The sequence below is a fragment of the Mustelus asterias genome, unplaced genomic scaffold (assembly GCF_964213995.1).
Source record: "Mustelus asterias unplaced genomic scaffold, sMusAst1.hap1.1 HAP1_SCAFFOLD_184, whole genome shotgun sequence".
NCBI lineage: Eukaryota > Metazoa > Chordata > Chondrichthyes > Carcharhiniformes > Triakidae > Mustelus > Mustelus asterias.
Genome location: NW_027590182.1, coordinates 398941 through 415455, shown reverse-complemented (window position 1 = coordinate 415455; position 16515 = coordinate 398941). Strand labels below are relative to the sequence as shown.

Here is a 16515-nt window from a genome sequence, read left to right as displayed (position 1 = left end):
TGGAATATATTTAATGATTCTCAACCTGCAATGATCCCTGTGGAAAGGAAATTCAAGAATAACAATTGCCTGAGGAAAGAGATGACTGGAAATATATAACGTAGCTACATTTCTATATTACAAGACTATAAATAATAATAAATGTATTTTATTAGAGTCATAAATAATATATCTAATCTGTATCATATAACAACACTCGACATGTCTCTGTCCTATATTAATTTACTGTCCCCTTAAATGTCAGTCATCTCCTGGGAAACAAGCCCCTTAATTGTGAACATTAGGAAAGTGACCATCCTTTTAGCCAGACAAATAAATGTGTCAAGCTGAGGGAGCAAAGGATGTCAATGTCTTTAAGAGAGAGAGAGAGACCTGGGCCAACCTTTCCAGAGTCTGCAGCCTCCCTGGATTCACTTCCTTTCCCTTCAGTTGCTGCAAGTCCCCATTCTCCCCAGAATGAGAAAAGAAATGGAAATGGGGGAAAAGAAAGTGTTTTACTCACAGATATTGGCCTCTTTGAAGGAGGAAGTTTGAGTCGGTCTGAAGCTCAATCTTCATTCACACAAGGACCAGAGTCCTTCCGGTGTTCCAACACTCCCCATTGGCCAGCTACGGTGAGAGGCAGTGAGTCGGAAGTGCACATTGGCAGAATTTGGGGAATGCGCATGTGTGGATTTCGGAGAATGCGCGTTGTGGGGAATTTCAAACATCAGTGTGACTGAAAAAGCACCTACACACACACACACCTGTGAGTTTCCAATGTGCTGAATATGGAAAGTGGTTTCACAAGTCTGAAAAATAATCACATCATTCTCAGTGAGTAGTGACCCGACACATATTCTGTGTAAACGAGACTTCAACTCATCATCCAACCTGGAGTCACACGAGGACACCCGCTCCACTGAAAAACCATTGAAATGTGGGGACTGTGGGAGGGGATTCAATTATTACGCGTCCGAATTGGACATTCATCGTCGCATTCACACTGGAGAGAGGCCGTTCACCTGCTCTGAGTGTGGGAAAGGATTTGCTTACTCATCCAGCCTCTATACACACCGGCGTGTTCACACTGGTGAGAGGCCGTTCACCTGCCTCGAATGTGGGAGGGGATGTCATGCTTTATCAAGCCTCCTGATTCACCGGCAGGTTCACTCCGATCAGAGACTGTTTCAGTGTTCTGATTGTGAGAAAAGCTTTAAAAGCACAAAGGACCTCCTGAGACACCAGCGCACTCACATGGCGGTGAGGCCATTCACCTGCTCAGTGTGTGGGAAGAGATTCACTCAGTCATCCCACCTTCTGACACACCAACTTGTTCACACTGATCAGAGACCATTTCAATGTTCTGACTGTGAGAAGAGATTTAAAAGTAAAAATGATTTACAAGTCCATCAGCGCACTCACACTGGGGAGAAGCCATTCACCTGCTCCGTGTGTGAGAGGAGATTCAGACGTTTATCCCAGCGGCAAACACACCAACAGCTCTCAACACCTCTCTGTAAACATCTCTCCCTCCACCTCTCTCTACCAAATTGGCTTCTCAAGACCCCTTCTTTATACTTTAAAAATGTCAAACGCCCACCTTAGCAAATTCCCATAAATCTTCAATTATAAACTAAAATAAATATGAATTTTCAGGCGATTTAAAAACAAATGAACTGTCTGCTGAAAGGGTTAACTTTCCTACAGAACCTAAAGGGGTGGAGAGTGAGCAGCAAAAACTTGGCACACAATTACATCACTTTACACGAGTTTAAAAAACTTCTCTAACAATAAAACAAACTTGATTTTAAACTTCATCCATTAAGTTTTTTTGTTATATTCCTCAACGTAATTATTTTAATTTGATCAGTTTTTGTTAGGGATGGGTAACTTCCGTTCTTTATAAACTGGTTCACTCTTCTTAAAAAATTCTACATGGGCTCGGAGAATCAGAACCCAGACTTTATCATCCTTATCCTTTTTCTCCCTTTGCCACCACTCCCTCTGTTTTGCGTAAACATTTTATCCTAAAAATTAAATACTGCGGATGCTGGAATCTGGGTGGGATTGTGGTCGGTGCAGACTCGATGGGCCGAATGGCCTCCTTCTGCACTGTGGGGTTTCTATGATTAGGTAATCCAGGCCCATTTTTTTTTGAAAACAATAGAAAGAGAATTTTAGGATGACTTACAGTCTTCAAAATCCATATTGTTTACAAAAAGTCCGCATTTCCTTCAACTAGACGCATCTGTTCCATTACCGTGAGTCTGGTCTCAATATCCGGCGGTAATGGGACAGGTGACCCACCTTGTTTAGGATCAAGTCGTTTCCGATATGACATCGGGACACCGGATGATCTGGTAGACATTCCTGGGGAGGAAGCTCCGCCTCTCTGAGCGCCCTCATTCACACTCATTCACACTCGTAAGATGGCAGCTCGCGAGCCCGCCGCCCTTGGGCTTGTCCCCGCGGGGAAGGCGGGGCCCGAGGCCGTTTCCAGCGCAGCCGTGGTTTCCATCCCTCACCCTCCCCGACACTCTGACTGACACTGAGCATGCTCAGACCACACACTGCATTGTCAGGCTCACAACCGCCTTACCATTGCCGCGCATGCTCCACTCCCGACCTGGCCGCCCCTCATTCACTCTGATTGGCTGGAGGACCAGCCGCTCCCGCTCGGTCCTCCAGCCCCGCCCCCTCTTCTTATTGGCCCGCGCCTGCCGTCAATCAGTCCCCGGGCATTGTGATGTGGAGCATGCGCAGTGTCATTGCTGGCCTTGGCGCTTGTTTGTCCCGGAGAAGCGGAGTTTGTGAACTGTTTCTACAGGAAATCAGAAGCGAAGGATTTGCAGATGTGAAACGTCAGATCAAGCTCTGGTTGAGTAACTCCATCCATCAGGATCTGAATATCATCGGTCTTTGAATGTGGAAGGATAAATGATCAACTGTTCTCAAAGAACACATTTCAAACATCAGTGACTGCAAAAGCACCGAGACACACACCCGAGTGAGTGTTCCAGTGAACTGACTGTGGAAAGAGCTTTAACCAGTTATTCAGCTTGAGAAAACATTGCAAAATACAAGGTGAGGAAAAACCATACATTTGTTCAATGTTTGGACAAGACTTGAACTGATTGTCCAACCTGGAGAGACACACGGACACCGGTACTATGGAGAAACGGTGGAGATGTGAAGATTGTGGGAAAGGATTCAATTATCCATCCCTGCTGGAAAACCATCAACGCAGTCACACTGGGGAGAGGCCATTCACCTGTTCCATATGTGGGAAAGGATTCACTCAGTCATCCAACCTATCATTACACCAGCGAGTTCACACGGGGAAGAGGGCATTCACCTGCTCTGTGTGTGGGAAGGCTTTCACTCAGTTATCTGGCCTTTTGTCACACCAGCGAATTCACACCGAGGAGAAGCCATTCAGCTGCACTACCTGTGGAAAGAGGTTCAGGCATTCTTCAGCACTCACGGCACACCAATGCACTCACACCGGGGAGGGACTGTTCACCTGCCCTGAGTGTGGAAAGAGATTCACTCAGTCATCCAACTTCACATTACACCAGCGAGTTCACACTGGGGAGAGGCCTTTTACCTGCTCCATGTGTAGGGAGGGATTCACTGGGTCATCCCACCTGCTGTCACACCAGCGGATTCACACTCAAAAGCCATTCAGCTGCACTTCCTGTGGAAAGAGTTTCAGACAGGCAACCTCTCTCGTTGCACACCAACGGATTCACACTGGGGAGAGACCGTTTACTTGTTCCATGTGTGGGAAGGGATTCACAGTTTTACCCACCCTGCTGAGACACCAACGAATTCACACTGAGGAGAAGCCATTCAGCTGCACTGACTGTGGAAAGAGTTTCAGGCAGTCATCCAATCTTGTTTTACACCAGCGAGTTCACACTGGAGAGAGGCCATTCAGCTGCTCCGTGTGTGGGAAAGGATTCAATCGGTCATCCAACCTCACTGCTCACCAGCGAGTTCACACTGGACAGAGGCCGTTCACTTGCTCCGTGCCTGGGGTTCAACCTGCTGGCTCACCAATGCACTCACACTAAGAGACCATTCAACTGCTCTGTGTGTGGGAAAGGATTGACTCAGTCACAATGGTTCCTGAGACATCAGCAAGTTCATTAGTGACTGCAGGGGTTGGATTCTGCTGTTACTGCTGCTGTTTATCTTGTTTAGTATTGATACGTGGTTTTGTTCCTGCTGATATGACTGGCTGGGGTTTAATATTCTGGCGATGTCACCAATTTTCAGGGCTTCAGGGTCCATTTTTGACAACACCATTTCTCTTAATTCAAGAACTTTCAACAGGAATTCTGTTACAACAAAATTATAAACTTTTACTTTAATCCTAAATTGTTCTTTGGTGGAAAATCTACAATTCTGTGCCTGAAAGGTTCTACTTCGGGCATCAAAATATATATTTTTAAATGACTGGTTTGAGATTTTCTCAAGAGCTACTCTTTGATTTTCAGAGCCTTCTCTTTCACTCTCACTAACTCCTTTATTAGTGATGTATTCACATAGTAATATTACAAAGGGTTGTGGGTTCTGAACATACCCCAGTCCATCACGCAAACCAGTCTCCCATCCATTGACTCTCTCTACACTTCCCACTGCCTCAGAAAGCAGCCAGCATAATCAAGAACCCCTCATACCCCGGACCTTCTCTCTTCCACCTGCTTCTGTCGAGAAAAAGATACAAAAGTCTGAAAACACCTGCCAACTAATTCAAGAACAACTTCCTTGCTGCATCAGAATTTTGAATGGACCTACCATATATTAAGCTCATCTTTCCATTCACCATACCTGTAACAACAGCACTATATTCTGCACCGTATCCTTTCCTTTTCCCCTCTGTACTCTATGAACAGTATGCTTTGTTTGTCTAGTACATAAGAAACAATACTTTTCACTGTATCCCAGTACATGCAACAAGAATAAATTAAATCAAATATTGATGATGTATTCTCTCAGTAACAATACCTTTTGTATTTTGTTGAATTTTGTCGTGTTTACTTCATTACATGGGTAAGATAGCACAGATGCCACATACAGTGGAGATATTAAATCTTTTAACTTAGAATCTATATAAAAAATGTATTGTGTCAATTTATTTTAAATAAATCTCCCTCCATTTCCAAAATGTGATTTCAAACTATTTGACACATTTGGGATTGAGGCACGTATGTGTAACCCCTGGATGGTGAGTAGGGAGGAGGTGAAAGTGCAGCTGTTACATCTCCTGCACTTGCAGGAGAAGCTGCCTTGGGAAGTTTATAAGTTCTTTATTTCTAAAATAAGCATATTGTAGAAAGGCTCTGACTCGTGTGTGGTCTCAGTGTGTGACTGCCTCACTGACATTCTGTTTTCACTGACTAGATAAGTCAAAGCTGCTGCCGACTGTATTCTCTCTTTGAAAAGCTGGATTGAAAATGTAATGTTTGACAGGGTTTATATCAAATCCCCTGATAGGTATATTAGCCCACCATCAAATAAAAACATGTTCTAATATTCTGTGTCAATGACGTTCTGGATAAAAACAGTCATCAAATTAGATTAAACACATTCCACTTTGTTAAATGAAGTGAATGAGATGCTGGTGGTCTTTGGTTTCGGGTTTTACTCATTTTATTGGAAACTGCTCATTTCATAAAGCATTTTTATATTTGGGAAACAGTTGCAGACAGTTATTGGTTCAGACGGTGGAGCAGGAAAAAACTCACATGATTCTGATCTTCATTGTGTGTGAATTTACATTCGAAACCCATTGATAACCTCAGTACACAATCAGCTCTGACCAGGGCTTCCATATGTTGTCACTGAGCGTTCAACAACAAAAAGAGTGGCACAACAGTTATGCCACACAGCTCCAGGGACCCGTGTTCAAATCCAGCTTGGGTGACTGTCTGTCATGCTCTCCCCGTGTCTGTGTGGGTTCCCTTTGGGTGCTCTGGTTTCCTCCTACAGTCCAAAGATGTGCAGGTTAGATGGATTAGCCATGGTAATGTGTGGGGTTGGAGGGATAGAGCAGAAGAGAGGGCCTGGGTGAGATACTCTGTCAGAGAGTCAATGCAGACTCGATAGGCTGAATAGCCTCTTCTGAACAGCAGGGATTCTAAAATTCTATGAACAGTAGTTAAAATTTGAACATGGACAAATGTATCTCAACTTCCAATGTGGCATATGTGATTTGTGAGTGAGTTCACATTACCTGGCTATTAAAATTCCTGAGCTGTGCACTCAGGGTCTTTCTCCACACTGCCTGAAATAGATACAAAAGTGTTGCTCAGCAGAGTGAGGAGATTTTATGTGTCGCCAAGAGCTCCTTATAAGGCTCACATTGCTATGAAATGCTTTAGTTCAGTCCTAGGGAGACAGCTCCTCCAAATATCACCCACCCAGACAGCACATCAACAACCCTCCTTCCTCATAGAGTTTGATAGCGCAGAAAGAGGCCTTTCAGCCAATCGTGTCTGCATTGGTCATCAAACACCATTCCGTTCCAATCCCATCACCCAGCACTTCACTTGGTCTGTACCCTTTTATGCTATAGCATTTCAGGTGTTCATCTAAATGCGTCTTAAATGCCTGCTTGCACCACCCTGAGGTCTAAGAGGACATGAGAGAAGGTGAGAGAAACTAGAGTAAGATGTGAGTTCAGAGCTAAGACAAAGGGGAACCTTAAAGGAGATTTTGTCTAGTCAATTAGCTTGCTGCCTCAAAGTGTCAGGGACCCAGGTTCGATTCCCAGCTTGGGTCACTGTCTGTGTGGAGTTTGCATGTTCTCCCCAGGTCTGCATGCGTTTCCTTCGGATGTCCAGTTTCCTCCCACAAGCTAAAGATGTGCAGGTCAGGTGGATTGGCCATGTTCAATTGCCTGTTGTCCCAAGATGTGTAGCTTAGGTGGAGTAGGCATGGAAAATGCGCCTGGGGTTATTGGGACAGGATGGGAGGCGGGGGGGGGGGGGCGGTAAAGGGGGCTGGGTAAGATGTTCTTTCAGAGCATTAGTGCAGACTTGCTGGGCTGAATGGCCTCTTTCTGCACCTGAAGGAATATGGAAAGGGAGGGAAGCAGCAGAGGCAGCTGATTGAATTGTCTCAAACTTAGCAACAAAGAAGGTCATGAGTTTCTCCTCCATGAGCATTTGTGGGAGGTGAAGATGGAGGAAGAACAAAGGGAGATATTTCAAAAGGAACCAAAGGAGAAATCTCAGCAGGTCTGGCAGCATCTGTAAAGAGAGAAAAGAGCTGATGTTTTGAGTCCAGATGACCCTTTGTCAAAGCTGGTGTTTTGAGCTTTGACAAAAGGGTCATCTGGACTTGAAACATCAGCTCTTTTCTCTCCTTACAGATGCTGCCAGACCTGCTGAGATTTTCCAGCATTTTCTCTTTCTATTTCAGATTCCAGCACCCACAGTAATTTGCTTTTATCCATATATTTGAAAAGGAATTCATTTATGTTGATGTTATTGAAAAGATTCAATGCACAGTATTGAACACAAAGCTAATTTATTTGACTTTTATCCAGAATATTAACCCCTATAACTGGGTTGGATTTCATCAACTCCAGCAGAAACAGACCTAATGAACACATTTAAGTCCTGAATGTGATTAACAGCAGAATCCGATCACTATGGTTAATTGTGGATTCGTTGGTGTTTCAGAAGTTTGGATGACTGAGAGAATCTCTTGCCACAATCAGAGCAGGTGAACGGCCTCTCCCCAGTGTGAATTCGCTGATGTACAGTGAGGTTATATGATTGTCTGAACCCAGTCCCACAGTGTCTGCATCTGAATGGCCTCTCGTCAGTGTGAGCACATTGATGGCGCATCAGTGCACCAGATCTTTTAAAGCACTTCCCACAGTCTGAGCATTTAAAAGGTCTCTCATCAGTGTGAACACGTTGATGTGTCAGCAGGTAAGATGAAGCAGTGAATCCTTTCCCACATTCAGAGCAGGTGAATGGTCTCTCCCCAGTGTGAACTCGCTGGTGTGACAGCAGTTTGGATGACTGAGTGAATCCCTTCCCACATTCGGTGCAGGTGAATTGTCTCTTCCCAGTGTGAATTTGCTGGTGTGTCAGCAAGTGGGAGGACCTAACGAACCCCTTCTCACACTCAGAGCAGGAGAATGGCCTCTCCCCAGTGTGACTACGACAATGAGTTTCCAGCTTGGATGGGTAACGGAATCCCTTCCCACAGTCCACACATTTCCACCGTTTCTCCATGGAGTGACTGCACTAACGTTTCGACAGGCTGAAGCGTTGTCCACATGCAGAACACATGTACAGTTTCTCTCCACTGTGAATGGAGCTTTTCAGTTCTGTGTTCAAAATCTGACGATATTCAGGTTAGGATGCATTCAGCGGCTGTCAGACTTTGATGCGATGATGAGGTTGTTTCCAGACTGTAAATCCTCCCCTCCCGATACTCTGTGGAAGGATTTAAAACAGAAAAAAAGGAGTGAGAGAGAACCCACAGAAACAAAAAGGCGGGTTGTGAAATTGAGCTGAATGAACCTGGGAATGGGTGGGACCGGCACAAGGTGAAAGTGACCCTGGCAGCTGTCGCTATGTCCACACTGGATGCACATCTTTGCCAACTGGAGCCACCTCCACACTGGATGCACATCATTGCCAACTGGAGCCACCTCCACACTGGATGCACACATTGCCAACTGGAGCCTCCTCCACACTGGATACACACATTGCCAACTGGAGCCTCCTCCACACTGGATGCACACATTGCCAGTTGGAGCCTCCTCCACACTGGATGCACACATTGCCAGCTGAAGCCTGCAGCCTGGGACTGGGAAAAGGGATGAAGGAGAAAAGGTAACAAAGCCCCAGAGGGACTGGGCTCCCTGCGCATGCGCCCTGCTGCCCATTGCCCCGGGAAAGATGGCGGCCGTTCACCCCCGGGATGAACAAAAGTGTCGGCGGCGCCTCCCGCGGGACCCGGGAGTTTGGGATTCGGGCTCTGAGGCATGAGCAATTTTTACTAATGAGTTTCCCCGCTCCCCAGGCCCCACAAGACGGTTCCATTTCTTCCCCAGCCCCATTCCCCTCCAGTTGCTTCTCACCTGATATTGATCGAACAGACCAACACCCGCATGCTCCAATCACAGCATTTCCCCCACGCCTGCGCAGTCTCTCCCTATAGTGAGGATAGAGCACTTTCTGACCCGCGGAGAATGATGGGTAATCACTCCACCATTAAATGGCAATTTTGGTAATGATGTTTTCTGATCCGTTTGCGATTGCATCCAATGATCTAGATATATCATTTTTTCTTCAAAAACTGCACTTAATTAGTTATCTGCCATAGTGCTGTCCTGGATATGATCAACTTTAACCTGGTGTTGTTAAACTCCTTACTATGATCAACAGCAGCAGCTACATTAGAAACTAACCCTATAGTTAAATGTGAGCCCATTCAGGAATTGCTAGCTCAAGTGATTGAATTAATGAATCTTATCTAACACACAACATTAAAGCAGCCTCTCACCAGTCAGAATGCACTGACCATGTAACAAATAGAGTCATAGAGGTTTACAGCATGGAAACAGGCCCTTCGGCCCAACTTGTCCATGCTGGCCTTTTTTTAAACCCCTAAGCTAATCCCAATTGCACGCATTTGGCCCGTATCCCTCTATACCCATTGTACCTATGTAACTATCTAAATGCTTTTTAAAAGACAAAATTGTACCCACCTCTACTACTACCTCTGGCAGCTTGTTGCAGACACTCTGACTCTATGTGATGAAAGAGCTCATTTTATTTTCTGTATTAATCAAATTCTGAAGGGAGTAACCAGTCATGAAACAGATGATTGTACAATTGATGAACCTTGATTAAGTTATAAATAATGAATCAATAATCATATTGGAAAGACTGGATTTTCATTCAAAACTCGTTACGTTGAATTATTGCATGTCTCTCTGTGTGAGAAACAGTAATTTCAGACAAACTGTTCTAATAATGAAGGATCCTGGATAAAGGTCCCAAGGAATGGTACATTATAATGTTTAGTTTGATCCAGTGTCATAGAGTCATAGAGGTTTACTGCATGGAAACAGGCCCTTCAGCCCAACTTGTCCATGCCGCCCTTTTTTTTTTAAAACCCCTAAACTAATCCCAATTGCCCACATTTGGCCCATATCCCTCTATACCCATCATACCCATGTAGCTTTCTAAATGCTTTTTAAAAGCTAAAATTGAACCCGTCTCTACTACTACCTCTGGCAGCTTGTTCCAGACACTCACCACCCTCTGTGTGAAAAAATTGCCCCTCTGGACACTTTTGTATTTCTCCCCTCTCACCTTAAATAGTGGATAGCGAAGTACTTGAAAGTCAAGAGATTTTAGCTCTTTTGTATTCTTGTCTGATGTACTGAGGTTGGGTGGCCACTGTGCCTAAGAACTAATTGGATTAACCCGAGCAGCAGCTTGAGGTAATTATTCACTGAGGAAAAGCTTGACTCTGACACAGGGCGCTGGCCACTCAGGGGTGAAAAGCCAGGGCTCTGTAATGATTTGTGGCTGGCTGATTACTGAAGACACTCACTCGAGGCAAGAATCACATGTACATCTCAGCAAGTGGGACTGTATCTGAGACAAGAGTCTTGAGAGGGGAGCACTGTGATGGATCAACACCTCGATAAAGTTGCAAAAATCATTGTCTGATTTGATTTATTATTGTCACATGTATTAGCATACAGTGAAAAGCATTGTTCCTTGTGTGCTATACAAAGAGTACCATACATAGAGAAGGAGAGGATGCAGAATGTAGTGTTTCAGTCATAAGAGTTAGAATAAAGTTTTAGAAGCATCGAACGAGTAGAAGATAGAATTAGAGGGTATGCTGGGCACAGCTTGCAAGAAGTCGCCACACTCCAGCACCATCTTGGAAGTTTTCCTGAATTGATATGCAAATCTCTTTCCTTTAATAATAATTTTAATGTTAATTTAATGTTGTAAAATTTATTATCCAAAGAATCCTGTCCTGCCTTAATTAAGTCTTGTTTGAACAGACATTTTCTTTTCATGGGGTGTGGGTATCACTGGCCAGACAAGTATTTTTATTGCCTATTCCTAATTGCCCTTGAGGTGGTGGTGAGCTGCCTTCCTGAACCGCTGCAGTCCCTGTGGTTTGAGGGACACTCACAGTGCTGTTAGGGAAGGAATTTACCAAGTCATTCGCAGATTGGGGCGGCTGAGGTTAGTTGTGTTACTGATCAGAAAGTCAGAATACAATCAGATAACACAGGTGGGAAAGACAAAAAATCTACTCTGATGTTTTAATCAAGCTGATTTCACATTTATCCAGAATATTACACTACAGCCCAGTTCGAGGAGTTATTAACATCAGCAGAAACAAACTCCAACTGTCAGAACTGAAATATAGAAAATTCACTGAACAGCAGGAGGCCATTCAGCCCATCAGGTCTGTGCTGGCTGGGAAACTACTGTCCAGTTTCACCCGACTTTCCAGCTCTTGGTCTGTCCCTCTGTGTGTTACAGAATCTCAACTGCGTATCTGAGTTCCTGTTTAATGTGATGAGGGTTTCTGCCTCTCCCGTCCTTTCAGGCAGTGAGTTCCAGATCCCCATCACTCTCCGGGTGAAATGATTCCTCCACTAACCCTCCTAATTCTTCAATCCTTTATTCACTAGATTTGAAAATTGAACAGATTGTAATTATATTAAAAAATCGCCAACTGGCTTCAGCTTTCTGCCACACAGCTTTACTAGACATATACTTTTATAACTGATTAATCTGGTAACGAGAACAGAGCTCAGTACTCCAGCTTGCTCTAACTAGCATTTTATAAATATAAACAGACTATGCTGGGTAACCTCAGCAGGTCTGGCAGCATCTGTGGGGAGAAACAGAGTTAATCTTTTGGATCTAAATGATCCTTCTGCAGAACGTTTTATGAAGCATTTTATAAACATAGAAAATAGGTGGAGTCGGCTATTCGGCCCTTCGAGCCTTCACCACCATTCAATATGATCATGGCAGATCATGCACTTTCAGTATCACAGTCCTGCTTTCTCTCCATACCCCTTGTGGTCCCTTTAGTCACAAGAGTCACATCCAGCTCCCTCTTGAACATATTTAATGAACTGGCCCCAACAGCTTTCTGTGGTAGAGACTTCCACAGGTTCACAACAAGAAGTTCTTCCTCATCTCAGTCTAAGATTGTAACCCCTAGTTCTGGACTTCCCCAACATTGGGAACATGTTGGGACAGCATCGAGCCTGTCCAGTCCCATCAGGATTTTAAATGTTTCTCTGAGATCCCCTCTCATTCTAAATTCCAGTGAGTAAAAGCCCAGTCGATCCAATCTCTCTTCATATGTCAGTCCTGCCATTCCAGAAATCAGTCTGGTGAACCTTAGCTGGACTCCCTCAATAGCAAGAATGTCCTTCCTCAGACTAGGAGACCAAAAACGCACACAATACTCAAGGTGTGGCTTTACCAAGGCCCTGTACAACTGAGCAAAACCTCTTTACTCCCACACTCAAATCCTCTTGCTATGAAGGCCAGCATGCCATTAGCTTTCCTCACTGCCTGCTGTACCTGCATGCCAACCTTCAGCAACTGTCCCACCATGACACCCAGGTCACGATGCACTTCCCCTTTTCCTAAACTGCCACCATTCAGATAATAATCTTTCTTCCTGTTTTTGCCACCAAAGTTGATAACCTCACATTTATCCACATTATATTGCATTTGCCAAGTATCTGCCCACTCAGCCTGTCCAAGCCCCCCTGTAGCCTCTCAGGATCCTCCTCACAGCACACACTGCCACCCAGCTTAGTGTCGGCTGAAAATTGGAGAGATTGCATTCAATTCCTTCATCCAAATCATTAATGTATATTATGAACAGCTGGGGTTGCAGCACTGAACCTGCCGGACCCACTAGTCACTGCTTCCCACTCTGAAAAGGATCCATTGACTCCCACTCTCTGCTTCAGTTTGAGCATAATCTCCCTCCTCTTATACACTAGGCTTGGGCCAAATGTCTTCTTGACCACCTGATTGAGACACTGATCAGCCTTGATTGAATGGCAGAACAGACTCAATGGGCTGAATGGCCTAATTCTGCTCCTACATCTGATGGTCTTATGATCTACCTGTCCAGCCTCCTTCACAGATGCCTGGATGTTGACTCCAGGTTCTCTCTGATCCTCTATAACTCTCAGCATCATCCCTTTATTGTTCATTCCCTTGTCTTGTCTAATGTCCCAAATTCATTCTCTCTCACTGCTCCAGATCGAATTCCATGTGCCATTTTTCTGCCCATCTGACCAGCCCACTGATATCTTCCTGCAGTCCACGGCTTTCTTCTGGATTGTTAAACACAAATACAATTGTTGTATCATCTGCAAACTGAATCATGACCCTTACATTTAAGTCTAAGTCATTGATATATACCACAAAACTGTGGAACCTCACTGGTAACCAGACACTATTCAGTCCTGGGTGTGATTAACAGCAGCAATAACAGCAGAATCCAACCCCTGCTGTTGCCTGTGAACTTGCTGGTGTTTCAGCAGGTTGTTTGACTGAGCGAATCCCTTCCCACACATGGAGCAGTTGAACGGCCTTTCCCCAGTGTGAACTCGCTGGTGTTTCAGCAGATTCTGTTTACTTTTAAATCTCTTCTCACAATCAGAACATTCAAAAGGTCTCTGATCAGTGTGAACAAGTTGGTGTGTAGTCAGGTGGGATGACTGAGTGAATCTCTTGCCGCACAGGGGGCAAGTGTAAGGTCTCTCTCCAGTGTGAACTCGCCGGTGTATCAGAAGGTCGGATGTATCAATGAATTCCTGACAACACACAGGGCAGGTGAACGGCCTCTCCCCAGTGTGAACTCGATGGTGTCTCAGAAGGTGAGGTAACCGAGTGAATCCCTTCCCACAGAGAGAGCAGGTGAACGGCCTCTCCCCAGTGTGAGTGTGCTGGTGTTTCAGAAGATCCTTTTTGCTTTTAAATGTTTTCTCACATTCAGGACAATTGATAGGTCTCTGATCAGTGTGAACAAATCGATGTTTCAGGAGCTGGGATGAACAAGTGAATCCCTTCCCACACACGGAGCAGATGAACGGCCTCTCTCCACTGTGAGTGCGTTGGTGAATCAGTAAATCCTTTTTACTTTTAAAGTTCTTCTCGCAATCAGAACATTTAAATGGTCTCTGATCAGTGTGAACAGTTTGGTGTGTCAGGAGGTGGGATGACTGAGTGAATCCCTTACCACACATGTTGCAGATGAATGGCCTCTCCCCAGTGTGAGTGCGTTGGTGAATCAACAAATCTTTTCTGCTTTTAAAGCTCTTCCCACACTCACAACATTTAAACGGTCTCTGATCAGAGTGAACCTGGTGGTGAGTCTGGAGGTTTGATAAAGCATTAAATCCCTTCCCACATTGAAGACAGGTGAATGGCCTCTCACCAGTATGGACATGCTGGTGTGTGTACAGGCTGGATGACTGAGTGAATCCCTTCCCACACACACAGCAGGTGAATGGTCTCTCCCCAGTGTGAATACGTCGATGGGTTTCCAATTCAGATGGGTAATTGAATCCTGTCCCACAGTCCGCACATTTCCACGGTTTCTCCATGATTATTGACAGGCTATCGGGTGTAGGCGGGATGCAGATTTGAGTTCACTATCAGATCAGCCATGATGTTATTAAATGGCGGAACTGGCCCGTGGGGCCGAATGGCCTATTGCTGCTCCTTGTTCACATGGTGCAGGTGTCCTCCTGTCTCTCCAGGTTATTTAATCAGTTGAAACCAGGTCCACACAAAGAACACGAGTACGGTGTCTACCTGATGTAAATGTGCTATTTCTTTTCACGCTGTGTGACTGGTTAAAGCTCCGTTCCAGCTGACTGTGGAAAAATAACTGAGATGTCTGTGTCTCGGGGTTTTTCCAGTCACACTGATGTTGAATAATTTCCCAAAGACAAAATAGGCAAACGTTTCTCCTTCCACATTCATGGGCCTTTGATATTCAGATCCTGAAGAACCATGTGACACTGTCAGATCCTGAGATGATTGGTTTGAATCGCCCGTCTGCAGATATTCTGGAAAAGGAGTTTACATTGAATTACTTTGAATATACAAGACACAAACAAGCCATTCAGTTTAATTCTTTATACTTGACACATCTTCTCCTGTCCCATAGACCTCATCTCAGCCTTTCAGTTGATTTTTCTATTTATTTTTCTCTCGTGTGCTTCTCCCGTTTCCTTTTGAAACAATCTCAGCACTTTCCTCAACTCATTTCTATGGTGTTTCTAAACCTGTGAGTGAAGAAATTTGTCCTTATTGCCTTCTTGGATTTATTAGTAACAATCTTGTATTTATGACTCTTTGTTTATTGATCGTTCCTTCTTTTAGACTCTGTCACAAGTGGAACATTCTCCCCACATTTCCCCTGTCCAAGCCACGAATAATTTTAAAGACTTTTATCAGGTCACTGCTCTACAGGAAAAAACTTCAATCCATTTAATCTTTCCTGAAAGCTGTCATCTCTGTTTACAAAAAACATCACAGTCAATGCAGAATAGAAATCACAGAGAGATTGTGTGATTTGGGGTTGTGTGAAATTCGTCGACTTGTAACCGTGTGTAAAAGCAGTTTTCAAACATCTATCAGTGTCAGTCCACAATAGAAACGCTGAACTCTTTCCTCCACTCCCAGTTTTCTCCCTCCCTCTCCTCTGTCTGGGTTCAGTTCTCCAGCTGCTGTCTGCAGACTGACAATAAAACCAATGGGTCTTATTGGGGGTGTTGGGGCCTCCAGCGGGTGTTTGTGAATCCTCCCCGCCCACCTCCCAGGGTTTCCTTCCTTCCCAGAGATCAGAGTCCTCATTGATTTGAGGCCAAAGTGTAACCTCTTATTTATTGTCCCCCTCCCCCATCCTCTGATGTGAACCATCCTCCAGTGGCTGAGCCAGGATGGGGCCGTTAACCTGGGCCTGTTCCCGGGAGGGAGGGAGGGAGGGAGGGAGAAGCCCCGCAGCTGCAAACCAGGGAGCTGACAATGATTCTGAAAGGTTTGCGGATCCACAAAGTGTTTCCAAATCCTCCCTAATGTCCAGCTGCCAGCTCAGTGCTCCCCGGGCCTGTTCCCATGGTAAAGCCGGGGCCTGCGGCCTCGGCCAGAAGTTGGTGCTGTTTCCAGTGCAGCCGTGGTTTCCATTCCCACCCTGTGCTCACAATCTCCTCCCGAACCCTCACCAACACCATGACTGACACTGAGCATGCTCAGAGCGCACACCCACACCACCTGATGTGGAGGTGCCGGTGTTGGACTGGGTGAGTCACCTGATGAAGGGGCGGAGCTCCGAAAGCTCCTGATTCCAAATAAACCTGTTGGACTTTCACCTGGTGTTGTGACTTCTTACTGTGCTCACCACACCTGCGTAGTGCGTTCCCAGGCTCCCCAGCGTCTGATCATCTTTGCGCATGCTCCACTCCCAGCCTGG

At 45.1% G+C, this 16515-nt stretch overlaps 3 protein-coding genes and 1 long non-coding RNA gene across 5 annotated transcripts in view; 1 reads left to right on the top strand and 3 right to left on the bottom strand.

Annotated features, from left to right (window-relative positions):
* Window positions 1–16515, bottom strand: part of LOC144485303 (uncharacterized) — a 461444-nt gene that overhangs the window by 228390 nt on the left and 216539 nt on the right. The gene's annotated exons all lie outside the window — the stretch shown is intronic.
* The window catches only part of LOC144485284 (uncharacterized), a 283279-nt gene that overhangs the window by 77393 nt on the left and 189371 nt on the right, over window positions 1–16515 (bottom strand). The gene's annotated exons all lie outside the window — the stretch shown is intronic.
* Window positions 1–16515, top strand: part of LOC144485290 (uncharacterized) — a 308115-nt gene that overhangs the window by 253878 nt on the left and 37722 nt on the right. The window lies entirely within an intron of this gene.
* On the bottom strand, window positions 10674–16506 carry LOC144485308 (uncharacterized). 2 transcript variants are annotated; one of them, XM_078203520.1, is made up of 2 exons: window positions 16415–16497; window positions 10674–15109 (listed from the first exon to the last, which is right to left on the bottom strand). In XM_078203520.1, exon 2 carries the CDS (start codon window positions 14639–14641, stop codon window positions 13493–13495), a length of 1149 nt encoding a protein of 382 aa, XP_078059646.1. In that variant the 5' UTR covers window positions 14642–15109; window positions 16415–16497; the 3' UTR covers window positions 10674–13492. The 2 variants fall into 2 exon arrangements, with proteins under 2 accessions (XP_078059646.1, XP_078059645.1); XM_078203519.1 differs by having other exon boundaries at window positions 11284–15109; window positions 16355–16506.

What these genes read in the sequence shown, in the direction of transcription:
- LOC144485308 (XM_078203519.1), bottom strand. Translation starts at nt 14,641, where the DNA reads ATGGAGAAACCGTGGAAATGTGCGGACTGTGGGACAGGATTCAATTAC.